The sequence below is a fragment of the Coturnix japonica genome, chromosome W (assembly GCF_054131305.1).
Source record: "Coturnix japonica strain WE chromosome W, WE-NBRP24, whole genome shotgun sequence".
Lineage (NCBI taxonomy): Eukaryota > Metazoa > Chordata > Aves > Galliformes > Phasianidae > Coturnix > Coturnix japonica.
Genome location: NC_140701.1, coordinates 2,827,220 through 2,841,289, shown reverse-complemented (window position 1 = coordinate 2,841,289; position 14,070 = coordinate 2,827,220). Strand labels below are relative to the sequence as shown.

Sequence of the window (14,070 nt, the reverse complement as noted above, 5' to 3'; positions counted from 1 at the left end):
ATGCAGGTTTCTATACCTGTGATATTGGCACTGATGTTGCCAAGTCAAATGTCGGCGTTCAGGGTAAGTACTGTGGAAAGTGAAGGAGTGCTAAAAGCACATTCAGTGTGGTCACTATGTCTTACACCTATTCCCCCACGAGCCTTAATAGTTTCTACAATAGAACAGTATTTCTGCAATTTAGCGCAGTGATGTCTGGAAAATTCCCATTGCTTTTGAAGTAAATGTATCTCCTTTTGCCATGAAAATCACAAAAAACGTCAAGAATGTCCTGGAAATGTTTCCTTTCTAAACATCCCTAAAATGGAGAAATGGTTTGAACACCAGTAGGGGTAGGATGGTAACAAATTAGCTAATAGAAACATTTAATGTCTTGTCGTAGGCAAAACCCTTTTTCTCACGCAGCATCCTAGAGTTGTCCTCTCTGTTAGGTTTTTCCCTCTGTAGCTCATTGAATCTTCATTGTGCTCCATGGACTGAGCTGCTCTCCTTGTAGTTCTTCCAGAGCAAAGCCAAGAGATTCACGTCTCTTTTTTTTATAGCTTTCTGGTAATTCTGAGTGGAGAATGTCTTAGAGAATACATCAGTGAGGAACGCAGCCATGATCTGCAAATCCTGAGTTCAAACACCAGTACTGCTACTCACATTGGTCACGAATGCCTTTTCTCCATCTAAACCTCATACTAACCTATCTCTTATCTTCCAGAGCTGAATATTGGCATTAGCAAACGGCTGAAAAACAATGAAATCCAGGAGGTAGAAGATTGCACTTTTGAATGCATTCTGTCCCATGAAAGCATTGATGAGTTCAAGTGGACACTGAATGGAAGCAGAGTGGAAAGTGGTGGGCGATTTAAAGCTTCTAACGTGGGTTGGTAAGAGACTGTCCTTATCAAAAGTGTGACTCCTACTGACTCTGGGGAAGTCGTTTTTATTGCCCGTGGTCTAACCTCCAAAGCCTCTCTGTCTGTGAAAGGTAATGAGATGGGAGAGATTCTGGGGTCTGATTCCTTCAACTGTCTTCTGATAAGATTGTCATGAGAGCTAACTCATAATATGGTTAAAGTGAATAGCAACCTTCTACTTGAACCTTGAAGCACTGAGAATTTCTCTTAAAAATAAGTAAAAGGAGGAACCATTTGACACAAATGTGAGAACTACCCAAAGCACTGGGGTAGTGTTGGAAATGGGCATCTCACTACAGCTTGTTCCATTAACAGTAAATCAGGAATGATCTGTTGAGGGAACTGTGGGAGCAAATATCCTCTAAGTATAAGCTGAAGGGATGGCCTTCACATCATCTAGCTGTACAACAAATTCCTATCTAGAACATGTGCATCTGAGAGCATCATCTGAGGCTCCCAGTGTGATCAGTGGAGAGAAGGAAGAGGCAGTTTTCAGACATGGTTCATCATCCTCAATGGGGTAGATTTAAGAGAGAATTAATGGTGCCTGGAATTCTATTGTCTGTACTTTACAGATTACTGCTGGCTGTAGGATGGCGTCTGTTGCAAGTGCCTCTCTAACTTATCTCCAGCATGTAGATGCGTGTATTTTGAGAGAGGCATCCTACCCTAAGTGTATGTTACTCAAAAAGCATGTTTTCTTTCAGAAAAACCTACTGAGGTAACAAAACAGCTGGAGGATAAGACAGCAGCAGCAGGGCAGGACATCAGCCTGAGCCGTGAGCTGTCGAAACCAGATGTGAACATCAGGTGGTACAAGGATGGCAAAGCAATCAGAAAAAGCCAGAAGTACGACTTGCAGCAGGAGGGAACTGGGGCCATTCTGATCATCCATGACTCTACCGCCAAGGACAGTGGGGAGTACACCTGTGAGACAGAGGACTCTGAAACAAAAGCCAGGGTCACTGTGCAATGTGAGTTGAAAAGCACACTGGGGAAGGCATGTAGAGAAGTCGAGGTAAATATCTGCAGCCTGTGGGTGATGTTTTTCTCTTCTGTTTCCTTGAGCGGGATCAATTCTTAGTTTTCAGAAAATATGGTGGATTAAAATATTTTAGTTAAAATAATATCTAAACTGAATGATAAATGGCATGAGAAAGCAAAGCTGAGAACTAAGCTCCAGAAGAGAAAACAAAGTCAAGTATGGCATATTTAGAGACAGGTGAAGAACCCTTGAGCGTACTGAGGAGTACTAGCATACTCTGGAATGTCTCTTGGGCTCCCTACAGCACACATACTTGCTCTGGGGCATGTCTGGATGTCTGTAGAGCTAATTGCAAAGCCCTGAGAAACCTCTGGGGCACATTAGGGGGCACTGGTTTCCATGTGAGTGTTTCCAGGTTCCCAGAAGTGAACAGGGAAGCCTTTGGAGACCCCTTGGGAAGACTCAGTGGGGCCCTAGAGTGATGTAGCAGCTTGTGTTGGTTGCATCTGCTTGGCAGGGAAGCGATTTCCCTGGTGGGAGCTGACTGACTGGGAGGTGATTCCCTTGGTTTAATTAATTTAATTACCTGGATTATAATTAAATAACACTGTTCAGCGTTCAATCAAGATTATATTTTTCCAAAGTACTGCAGTCGTGCATCTGTAGCAGCTTTCCTAAAATATATCGAGTTTATTCAAAATTCCAGTGATGCTCTTAAAGCACTTGAAGTGCATTTGAGGTGGCGAGTGACAAAACAGCTCTGAGAGAATCATCATCAAATCAGAACATTGGAACGGTAACTAATAGCAGAGATTCTGATAAGAATATTTAAATTTTCAAATTACCTTTTTCTAAAGTTGTATTTCACCAAGTTTCATCAATATGCACACTGAAGAGCTGACTTGCTATGTTTCTTTTTATAAAAAATCATGTGTTACAATTGAGAAAAGAAGGTATAGCATGTAACATCCTCCAAGTAAAGTGCAAAAAACATTTCTTCACAGTTCCAATTAATGTCTTATGTTTTGTTCAGACTCACTAAATGATGTATTTCAGGGTACATCACATGGGAATATAAGAAGACTATTCAGAACAGGAGCTGCAGAGCAAGATGAACGGCATGGGAAGGTAAGGCCGGGAACCAAGGACACAGCTTTTGTGTCACTCAGCCACCTGTGGCAGAGGTCAGGATTTCAGCAGGGATTTCTGCAGACGTTCCTTGAACACCCCCAGGGTGGGTGACTCCACCACCTCCCTGGGCAGTCCATTCCAGTGCCTGGCCACCCTTTCTGAGAAGTAATATTTCCTAATGTCCAGCCTGAACCTCTCCTGCCGCAGCTTGAAAACATTCCCTCTAGTTCTATCAGTAATGACACGAGAGAAGAGGCCGACCCCCAGCTCACTGCAACCTCCCTTCAGGAAGTTATAGAGAGCAATGAGGTTTCCCCTGAGCCACCTCTTCTCCAGGCTGGGCATTCCCATCTCCTGCAGCCTCTCCTCATATGGCCCCATTGTGCTCCAGACCCCTCACCAGCTTTGTTGCCCTTCTTTGAACACGTTCCAATGCCTCAGTTTCTTTTTCTCAGTGAGGGGCCACAAACTGGACGCAGAATTCGAGTTGTGGCCTCACCAGTGCTGAGTACAGGGGGACAGTCACCTCTCTGCTCCTGCTGGCGTCACTGTTTCTGATGCAAAATGTATGTAAGTGTCACATGTGTGACATCCTTTTTGATGGAGTTCTGTGACTGGAGTTCAATGGATTTGAGAGCTGTCTTGAAGCCTGTGGGCATCACCCAGGAGTTGGGGTGAGAGGATGAGGCGTAGGAACAGGAACCTCTTTGGTCGTTATTAACTCCCAACTTTTTGGTCAGGAATCTCTGTGTGTTTCTTTATCATGTAAAGAACAGAGTCATTGTGCAGCTTGTGAATGAATTGATTCACGCCTGCTGATTGGTGCTGTTCTCTACAGGGAGCTGCAATGGAAATGGACACTTGTGGTCCACTGTCCAGCCCCCTCCCGTGTTGGATTTTCTGGGCTTTGAGACACGTCTTCCAGATGCACTTTGTGTTATTTCTGATGTGTTGACCTGTTGAGCTCCAGCCCCAAAGGAGGATTCAAGTACTACCATTGGGAATGTAGTATTTCTTGCTAAACAGAATTCGTGTGCACCCTTGTCTTTCGTCTGCACAAAGGATCTTGTAATCATCTCTGTCTGTGTTTCTTTTAGAGCCAGAGATGGAGCAGAGAGGAACACAGACTTGGGTGAATCTTCATTCAGGAGCAGGGACACGTCATGCTCATCTGAGGTGTCTGGCTGACAACAAGAGCAGAGAGGTAAGTTTCATAGGGTCGCGTGCCCATTTTATTTTATTTTTCATTCATGATGCATAGAGGCGTTCCCCAGACAAAGTGAGCATTTCTCAACTGGACTTTCTAGAAATGAGCTAGGCAGTGAAAATGGGTTTGAAGCATTCCTAAGAGCCCCGCAAGAGAATGCTGAGAGTTAATCTGGCACCCTCCTTTGGAAACGTCCGTTGTCTGTCAGCTCTTCAGCTGTGCCCTAACACCTCCCATTGCGCTGCCACACCAGGATAGAATTCCAAGCCCACACTGAGTCCTGGAAAGTTGTGGTGCCGTGTTGGAATCAGATGTGACCACGTGGTCTTGGCTCCCCGCCTTGTGGGGGGTCATGGTGGACCAGGCTGTTGGCCGTTGGTGATGTCATAAGCGGCTGGAATGAGGGGAGGAGCGGTGCGTTCTGTGTTCCTTTGTGGGTGAGCTAGTGGTCGGAGTGGTTGGTTGTCTTGTTGGTCTTGTGCCTTTTGTGCCGTTAGTTAGTTAGTTTTGTTAGTTAGTTAGTTTTGTTAGTTAGTTAGTGTTGTTAGTTAGCGTTGTTAGTTAGTTACTGTTGTTAGTTAGTGCCGTTAGTTAGTTCCGTTAGTTAGTTAGTTCCGTTAGTTAGTTAGTGCCTTTAGTTAGTTAGTGCCGTTAGTTAGTCAGTGCCTTTAGTTAGTGGCTTTAGTTAGTATCTTTAGTGCTTTTTCTTCTCACCGTCGTGTGCAGCAGCTTGTAGGTAAGTTGAGCTGGCGTGGGATGGATGGGTGGGCAGTGAGGTGTTGAGAACTGCTGGCTGTTTGAGCTCACAGCACCGTATTGCTTACTCTTGACCATCAGACGTAATTTTCCCCGGTACACACGTTCCAAAGGGGGTATCAGTAAAGTTGGCACCTGTCCCGTGCTTCTTCCATTGTCTTTGCTCAGTAGTGGAAGCATTGTAAAGTTGCTGGGCGGACAGGCATCACGTAGCCTGAGACTCAGCATGTCTTGCAGCAAGTGGGTGGGACAGTTGTGCTGTGTGTGTTATTCCGTGACTGTCTTAGCCCTGCTCACTGACCTGCTCTTTCTCTCTCCTCTCCTCACCCTCCGCCCACTGCCTCGGTGCAGCTTTTGCTCTCATTTCATCCGAGCAAAGCGACAAGGAACTGCTGCAGATAGCTTGAGGTGATCTCACTGCCAGGTATGTGCCATGTTTTGTCCCCCCGCATGGTTTTGCCGCAGTGTATGCGCGGGTAGCTCTGAAGAAGTCTGTCCATACTGTGCTGTGTGAATAGAGAAAACAGAAGTGTGTTTCTGCTCTGTTCCAGCTGTTCACACTTGCTGTGATGGGTGCTGCGTGCAGTGGGATCAGCCGAGAGCCTGAGTTGGCGGCGACGGAGGTACAGTATGAAGCTCTGGCCAGTCTTTTTTCCCTGTGTTGAGCCATTAGAAGGAGCTGCAGGTGTACTCTCCTGCAGGAAAGAATGGGCCAAAAAGGGCCTGGCCACCTGTCTGTGCCAGTGCCATTGCTGATTAGTCTGGGTAGAGAGAGATGCATCTTTGCATGGCCTGGCAATGCACGCCAGAAAGGGAAATAACTGTGATGAGACGTGCAGCTCCTTCTGAAGTGCTCCTGATAAGGACGGAGCGCATTTGCTGCAGCTTTCTTTGCAGATGTGCTCCTCACCTTGAAATCCTCCTGGTTTGTCCTCATCTCCTGACCACGGCCTGTGCTCTGTTTTGCAGGCTGATAACATGCGGGAGCCGCAGCTGGTGCGTGCTATGTCATCTTTAAACGTACCAGCGATTGCGGCAGCCCATGTTATTAGGAGCCACGTCGCCCAGGGGCCGGATGAGCTCTCTCTGGAGGTAAGCAGTTCCAGGCGTTCCTTGTTGTTGTGCACAGAATTAGTATAGAGTGTGAACGCCTTGGGAATACTCTCATATTTTGTGTCGTAGAAGAAGGCTTTTGTTTTAGCTGTGCTGAAGCTGGGATTGATGTTTCAATCTTTTGCAGGTTGGAGACATCGTGTGCATTGTTGATATGCCACCAAAGGAGATGAGCCCCTTTTGGAGAGGCAAGCGTGGCTTTGAGGTAGGCACACATTTTTGACTAGAGAGCACAGCTTCAGTAGAGTCGGGAATCTCCGGTTGGAGCTGCTCTGCCTGCACAGGATGGCTTCTGGATGCAAACAGTTGCCCTGTGTCGGTGTCAGAGGACCTTCCCTTTGGCTCTGGGCTTGGGCTAATGCCCACCTGTCTTTTTGTTCTTATTACAGGTTGGTTTTTTCCCTGGTGAGTGCGTGGAACTCATCAGGGGAAAGCTGCCCGAGTCCATCCTACATTCATTGCCAAAGCCAGGTGCGTATTTTGAATTTGACAATGCGGGTTAGTAAAATGGGGTCTGAACGTGGCTTTCAGGGGGTTCATTAATGCCCGAGTTGAGCAAGCTTAGAAAGAGAACTGCATTAAGCTCCTTGGGCACCTCCAGGGATGGGGAAAATCCGTTCTTGCGTGTCTTTGTTGGGAACATGCTTTCTGTTGTTACGTGTTCTGTTGAATGTGTTGCACTCGGCCTCGTCCAACCGAGCCAGGGCTGAAATGAACTTGTTTTTTTGTTTTGTTGCGCAGAGCCAAAGAAACGGGGCAAGTTCATCTCCTGCCTTCGTTCCCTGTTGAAGGCCTGCCCCAGGAGAGTGAAGCAGCCTGAGCCTCCAACATTCTCGGGATCCATGTCCCTGCTTGACATCGTTGAGAGGTATTTAGCCAACAGGACTTGAGGGCTGAGCTGTAGGAATGGAAGCATCCTCTGCTGTTTGAAACAGAGCGCTTTTCTAAGCTGTGTTTCAGCAGAAACCAGGCATTGCCAGGAACAGGCAACTATTGGCAAGGGTTCGGTGCAGCTCTTCCCTCACCCTGCACCACGACTGACAGCATGCTCTGTTTTCTCTGCAGAATGAGTTCTCCCAGTAAGAGGGCAGAGTCAGCAGCTTGCAGTTGGCGTTCCTGCTTCTGCCTGGGCAAACCATCCCCTGTGGCCAAACGCCAACTGCAGAGCAGTGCCAGGGAGCCCTCTGAAGCTGAAGTCTTGGTCCTGGCAGGTAAGCATGCAAATCCAGCTTTCAAAACACTGCTTGTCAGCAACACAGGTAGAATTCATGCTTTCAGTGGGCTTGTACATCCTTCTGGCATTCAAGCCTGTGCCTGACATCTTCAGTTGACCCCTGTCTTTCCCAAATGAGTCTCTTGTCAACACAAGAGCTGGACCTGCACGAGGATCACTTTCAAGACAGTGACACTGTTGCTAGAAGCCTATTTGCTTCTGCCCACCATCACTGCATAGCCAAATGTCAAGAACCTGTTTCATGATTCATCTTGTGAAACTTTGACACTAACTGCTGTGCGTCTACTCCTTCCTAGGTGACCCGAGCCCTTGTATATCTCCAAGACGCCAGGCATGTTACGATGCAGCATCCTGTGATTCCATCAATGAAGAACTGTTACTAAGCACAGGATGCTGCAGTTCAGATGAAAGCCTTCCGTATAACATCAGTTATAAAGAGAAGAATGCCATCATCGTTGAAGCTCTCGTTCATCCCATACCTGTTGAAGCTGCTGACCTGAGCCTGCCAGACTCCTCAGGCACCAGCCTGAACCGAGTGCCTTTCGAGGACAGCCCAGCCCAAGCACAGCACGAGTGCCCCGACAGCAGCACAACCATGCAGGCTCAGGTCAGCATTACAGAGGAGAAGCCAAACATCTTGGAGGGGGAGGTAGAATCAGGCCAAGAGTCCCAGGCTCCGGGCAACAGCACGACTTCTGAGACACTCTCGTCAGACAACAGAGAATGAGTCCCATCTTTCCTCCAGACCTCACACCCCCTCCTTTTTCCTATTGAATAAAGGCACGCTCGTGCTCAATCAACGCCTTGACTGAATTCTGAGTTTTCATTCGCAGAGATTGGGATGAGTACAAGAAACAGCAAGACAGCTCAGCTTGCAACGCTCTGGCTGTGGGGTGCGTGCAGGGACACTGTAACCATACAGGGAAAGGCTTCCACTGCTTCCTCAAGCTGTAGTCCAGCCCTGCTACTGCTCTGTGGCACAAAGCCCTGAGGGATGTTCCATATTGTTAACCTAAGTGAAGCCAGCTTCATGCACTGTGTTTTGTTGTTGCTGGGTGAGAGGGGGATGCACGTTGGTGAGAAGATGAGCATTGCTGGATCTGCCACGAGTGTCCCTTCTGCCTCTAAGAATATGTCCTAAGTAGGATGTGAACACTGCTGGCACTTCCTCATTGCACGTGCTTGGAGGATCTTCAGTTCTTGCACATTTCAGGATGTCTGTCAGTGACTACGAGGAAATTCTCAAGTACTAGGAATTCCATGAAACAGTTGGAACGGGTAAGTGTCATCTTTGTAGAGAAACAGCACGCCTAACAGTCTGTTTCACCACTCTAGAATTAATCTGAGAATAGATTAACAGCTCTTGTCAGTTCTCTAAGTCAGGTTTCATTTGTATAAATTTGAAATTCATTTTTTAAACCAGTTGGAAATTGTAATGTTATATTAGAGAAGAATTCACACTCAACTTTAAGCATCTGTGTTTTGATTTGTAGGTGGTTTTGCCAAGGTAAAACTCGGGCGGCATCTTCTTACTGGTGAAAAATTTGCACTAAAAATCATGGAGAAAGTTACTGTAGGGGTAAGCCAAAAGGCATTTAAATATGATAATATCTTCTGTTGGAGTTGTGGAGTTCTCAAGAACACGGGGGCAGGTGGGATGGTACATACGAATGCAGCCTACTGGTCCCATTGCCTTTTGAAAGATGCTGTAGAGCTGGAAAAAGTTTAACAGAGCACCACAAATCTTGTTGCTGGTTGTTCAGAGGGCAGTATTCTCTGGCTTTAAAATGGAGGAAGTTATTACATCATTACATTACATTACATTATTGTTACATTATTACAGCAACTTTACCAAAATGCCAATGAAAATGCTGAATGTTTTACTTTTCATTTTTCACAGCTCTGTTTCAGAATTTCTATGGGAGTGATGTCAGTCATTGCTGAGTTGATGTTGAATTGTGTACTGTCCCATATGTGCTTGTTCTGTTCCACAGCAGTCAGATGTGGTACCTGGTATGTCACAGTAGTTAGCGATTTCATCGCTTGCTTTTATGGTCTCTTAAGGATGACTTGCCTCATGCTAAAACAGAAATTGATGCCATGAAGAACTGAAGTCATCAACATGTTTGCCCATTGGATCACGTAAGAGAGACATCAAAGAAATATTTATAGTCATAGAGGTAAGAAATAGTTTCTGCTTTCTGTGCTGTCTTTCTTACTTATCTTTCTCTGATACTCTCTAAATGCATTTTCAGATAACCTTATCTTACAGGGAAGCTGTTTGATTGCATTGTTTCTAAGGACCGCCTTTTGGAAGAGGAAGCTCCAGTCTTTTTTTGACAGACTGTTTCAGCAATTGCTTCTGTTCACAGTCAGGGTTATGCCCAGAGACCTCAAACCAGTGAGCCTGAACTGCAGTCAGTCTTCCATAAATAATAATGAATGTGTTTTTATTTTTCTGTTGGCAGAGAGAGTTACAGTACTCCACTCCATTCCAGTGGATTGCAGGAGAGAACTGAAGGGGGGAGAAGTAACACAAAGTAGAACTCATGGGTTGAGATAGAATTATGTACTGAGATAGAGAAAAGGATAATAGTTATGATGAATGCAAAAGCAATTGCTCACCACCTACCAATCAGTGTCCAGTTAGCCTCCTAGTAGTGGAAGAGATTGACATGAAGTTCTACCCCCTTCAAAACTCCTTCCACAATATGTCATATAGTATGGAATATCCTTTGGCCAGTTTAAGTCAGCTGTCCTAGTTCTGTTCCTTCTCACTTCCTTGGGCTCTCAGCTGAGATTGACTGTGGCTCTGTACAACGCTGCCTGGCAGCAACTGTAAGCATCACTGCGCTATCTCCATTGTTTCTCTAGAATGAAAACGTAGTATTATATCAGACACTGAAGAAGATAATTCAGTCCCAGCTGAAACTCAGACAATAACTTGTGCTTAGGATTCTTTCCCTACAGGAAATGTTAGATATTTATTGCTATGTGGAACTGTGTTCTGTAGCTGAGCTGGATTTTGTTATCCTTGAAGAAGTATCTTCCTCTGAAAGGGGAGTAAAACATGATGCTCCTAATGAGCAGAGCAGAGACACAGATCTGATCTGAGTGTTGGTTTCACATTTTTGTGATGCTCTTTGCTGCAGTTTGTATCTAGAGAGAAGCCCTTGTGGTGTCAGTCTGTTGTGTAACCTGCTCTAGTTTTGTGCCTCAAGGAAGAGTGATCCTTTAAACAAATGGTGGCTATACAGAGGGTATGGGGTGAGATGCATTCCTCTGGCCCCATCCAATGGATTTTCTGTCACAAAGATCATTCTCCCCAGCTTCTCTTCTCTGAGTGGGAGCTTCAGCCCCCTGCACAGGCTGGAGGTCATCCATAGAACTTGCTTCAGAGTTTGTTTCAGGTTGTTATCCTTCCTGGCCAAAAACCAGATACAGTATTGTAGATGTGGTGCAATGAGTGTTGAAGCAGGAATGACTTGTCCTGGTCTGGTTGTGCTGCTTTTTAATGCAGCTGATGATCTTGTTGTACTTCTTTTCTGTCAGAGCACACTGCTGGCTTGCATTCAGCCTGTGGTCTCTCACCACTTGTTCTCCTAGTCCCCAGGTCCTTTCCAACAGATACAAGCTAGTATTTCCCACCTGGGATGTTGGAAGATGGGAACTTGCCAGCAGTCAGTGAAGATCTCTGAGACAGTGAGAGCGAGCGAGCTTTGAGTAGACTGGGAACCACTGTCCACAGCAGGAAATAAGAGAAGAGAAAAGATGTTTCCTTGGGCATTTGGGTGGAAATCATTCCTGACTGCTTTCTCATCCACCGGGAAAATCTGCTGATTGACAATTTGAAGCTGATAGACTTTGGACTCTGTGCAAAGCCAGAGGTAAGAGGATGTGTAAAATCAAATACAATGTGCCCCCAAGTAATGCATGTTTGACCACCGTATGCAACAGGGGCTTGTCCAAACAAACTCCTTAAAATCAAGCTGTTTCTGTGGCTGACATGTCATTGCATCTTGTTGGGATTGGCCTGAACTGTATGAGAGTGGTTAACAGATTGCTCAGAAGCACAGGTAGATAATTTTCTCTAGCTAGACTCCCTGTTTTCATAGTCTAAGCTGTAGATAATCTTGTAGGTATATCACCTGTCTTATGCAAGGGTCTGTAATAGGAGCATGGGGTTGGTGTGCCTAAGGAACCCTCTAAGGAACTGCATGTAGGATGAGATTGTGGATAGAATAAAATGACTTTTGCAGGTGACGTACAAATCCTGTGATTGCATATGCTTGAACTGAATTGTTTCTTGATCTTCAAACTGATTTCCAGAATCCTTTATTAACATGTAAGATGGGTGCTGGTAAGAAAGAATGGGAAGACTGCCTTACTGATTCCAAGAGAATTACTTGTCCTCAAATGATTTTTCCTGGCCAAAGTTAGAGCCTCTCACAGGTAATCGAGACCAACAGGCTGTTGTTGCACAATCAACAGGCACAATCTAGATGATCAGCTGAGGAAAATAAAGCATCATGCCAAGGGTACTAGATAAGTGAGCAGCTTGAGATCTGCACATTTATGTGATACTCATGGTCTTAGACAATATTTGTTTAGTGAGGTCACATTGAATGAAAACAAAATCTAAGATTAATGAAAATATACAAAGGAGAAGAAGCCTCTGAGGCTTCTGAAGTGTTATGACCAGAAGACATAAACTCTGTTTTTGAAAGAGCAATTTGCTCTGTTAATTATCCATCATTTTTGTGCAGTCTGTTTTGTCAGACTTGTCTTTAGCTTCCAAGTTGTATGTGAAGACTTGTTTGCACTGTAATGCACAATGTACGAAAAATTGAGAGATGAAAATGTGAAGAGTTTTTCTATCTTTGATTTCATGTCTGGAATTTTGGAACCCACTACTTGCAGTTGTTAATCTGTCCAAACTGGTCTGGTTTGGAATGCCCTCATACTTCTTGAAAAGCTCTGCTGTTAAAGGCAGAACAATTCCTACAAGTGCCATGGCCCCACTGTTGTTCTAATTCTTGTTTCTTTGTTTTCCACACGCTGCTTTTCAAGCCTCCTTTTTCTTTACAGTCCAAGTGAGAATTGCACTGTGAGGTGTCTGAACCTTGTTGTGCCTATACATAAAGAGAACAGCAGCAAAGCCTGAAAGGTGACTGTGCTGACAGCTCTCGTAGCCAGTAACACGTAACTGTGCTAAATCCCTTGTGATGGCTTTGATTTAATTTTTGCCAGTGAAATCCTTGTAAAAGGAACTGCAGCAGTGTGATGAGCTAAGGTGAAGATGCTGGTTTTAGTAGTGCTCTAAGCTGAGTGGAAGGGCAATTGAATGAGGGTTATATGCTTTCTGTGGACAATAAGGTTGTGGTGCTGTTGGGGTGGGTCTAGAGGAGGGGCCACTGTGATGATCAGAGGGTTGGAGCAGCTCTCCTATGAGGAAAGGCTGGATTGTGGCTCTGGGCAGCCTGGTCTGGTGGTTGGCGACCCTGCACATAGCAGGGGGTTGGAACTGGATGATCTTTGAGATCCTTTTCAACCCAGGCCATTCTATGGCTGTACAGTTCCATACTGGAACAAATATAAAATGCTAACTATGTAAAACATGGAGTCAAACCTGTGTGATTTGTCCACACCAGGAGGTGATTAGAAAACAATTTTTTAAGCTACAAAGCTGCTTGCATGAAAGGAAAAGAAAATAAAACTACAAGAATAAGGGAAAACCTTTCTTCCTGAAAATAGGAAGAATAATGGACCTGACATGAAATTTGGGTGAAGCTGCCTGATTTTATGAAGCTATTCCCATTATTTTCTTGGTGCTGTGTTTCCCAAATGAGTGGTTTCTGGCTGTGCTGCAGCACCAGTCTGCATGTGAACATCAGCTCTATTCACCATCTGGGAAGATTAGGACTTCCCTTCTCCCACCAGCACCACTGAATTACAGTTACTCAGTGGTTAAACAAAGGAATCCTTAAAGAAGGGTTTACAGCTGTCGTGTTATCTGAAGTGCTTGGGGCATTCTGATGCTATTAAGCTCTATGTATTAACAAGTTCAAAAAGAAAAGGTAGGCATCTGATTGTTGTGACAGTTTCTAAGTGATTTGGAAAGCTGTACCACCCAACCACTCCTTCTATTTGATGGAGGTGACAAAGCTCAGTTTAATTTCTGACTGCTGTTTAAATCCTGAAGCTGGAGCTGGTTCCTGGAGCAGAAAAAGCTCGGAAGCTGTCCCTCCTACAAGCAGGCACCTCTGAGCAAAATATGACATCTCGATTTCTGATGGTAAGGTCAGGAGATCTGATTCCAGCGTCTAGCTTTCGGCTTCATGCTATGTTAGTGGGACCTTTGGCATCTAGCACTGACCAACAGCAACTGACAGGCTGGTAACAGTGCACCCCAAAACAGTTATGTGTCTATTTATGTTATGAGGGAAAATTGCATTGCATTGAGATTTCCTATTTTTACACTTTGCAGATCTAACTCGCTGCTGGAAGAATCCTGTACGCCATGTTCACACCATTTTCAATGAGCTGGATGAGTCTGTTGTTGGCATTTTAATACCATTGACCAGGCAGGCAATATGTATGGAGTATTTGGCTCTCTCTACAGTCATGAATGTTTGAGTATCTTCAACATGTGGCTCATTGCTTCCATTTCAGGCTGCCCAGAGAAGCTGTGGGTGCCTGTCCTTGGTGTTGAAGGCGAGGTTGGATGGGTGATGGGCAG

At 45.2% G+C, this 14,070-nt stretch overlaps 1 protein-coding gene across 1 annotated transcript; it reads left to right on the top strand.

Moving 5' to 3' along the window:
* The first annotated feature begins 5,358 nt into the window (after positions 1-5,358).
* LOC146754222 (rho GTPase-activating protein 32-like) lies at positions 5,359-11,222 on the top strand. The gene is made up of 8 exons (XM_085527486.1): positions 5,359-5,408; positions 5,536-5,607; positions 5,954-6,076; positions 6,225-6,302; positions 6,487-6,568; positions 6,839-6,965; positions 7,163-7,304; positions 11,217-11,222. The coding sequence occupies exons 2-8, from the start codon at positions 5,554-5,556 to the stop codon at positions 11,220-11,222; spliced, it is 612 nt and encodes a 203-aa protein (XP_085383612.1). The 5' UTR covers positions 5,359-5,408; positions 5,536-5,553.
* Positions 11,223-14,070: the final 2,848 nt, after the last annotated feature.

Bases quoted from the DNA above. Each gene is read 5' to 3' on its own strand.
- LOC146754222 (XM_085527486.1), top strand. From the start codon at position 5,554: ATGGGTGCTGCGTGCAGTGGGATCAGCCGAGAGCCTGAGTTGGCGGCG. The intron at 6,303-6,486 runs GTAGGCACACAT...TTCTTATTACAG, and splicing joins GAGGCAAGCGTGGCTTTGAG to GTTGGTTTTTTCCCTGGTGA. The intron at 6,966-7,162 runs GTATTTAGCCAA...TTTTCTCTGCAG, and splicing joins CTGCTTGACATCGTTGAGAG to AATGAGTTCTCCCAGTAAGA.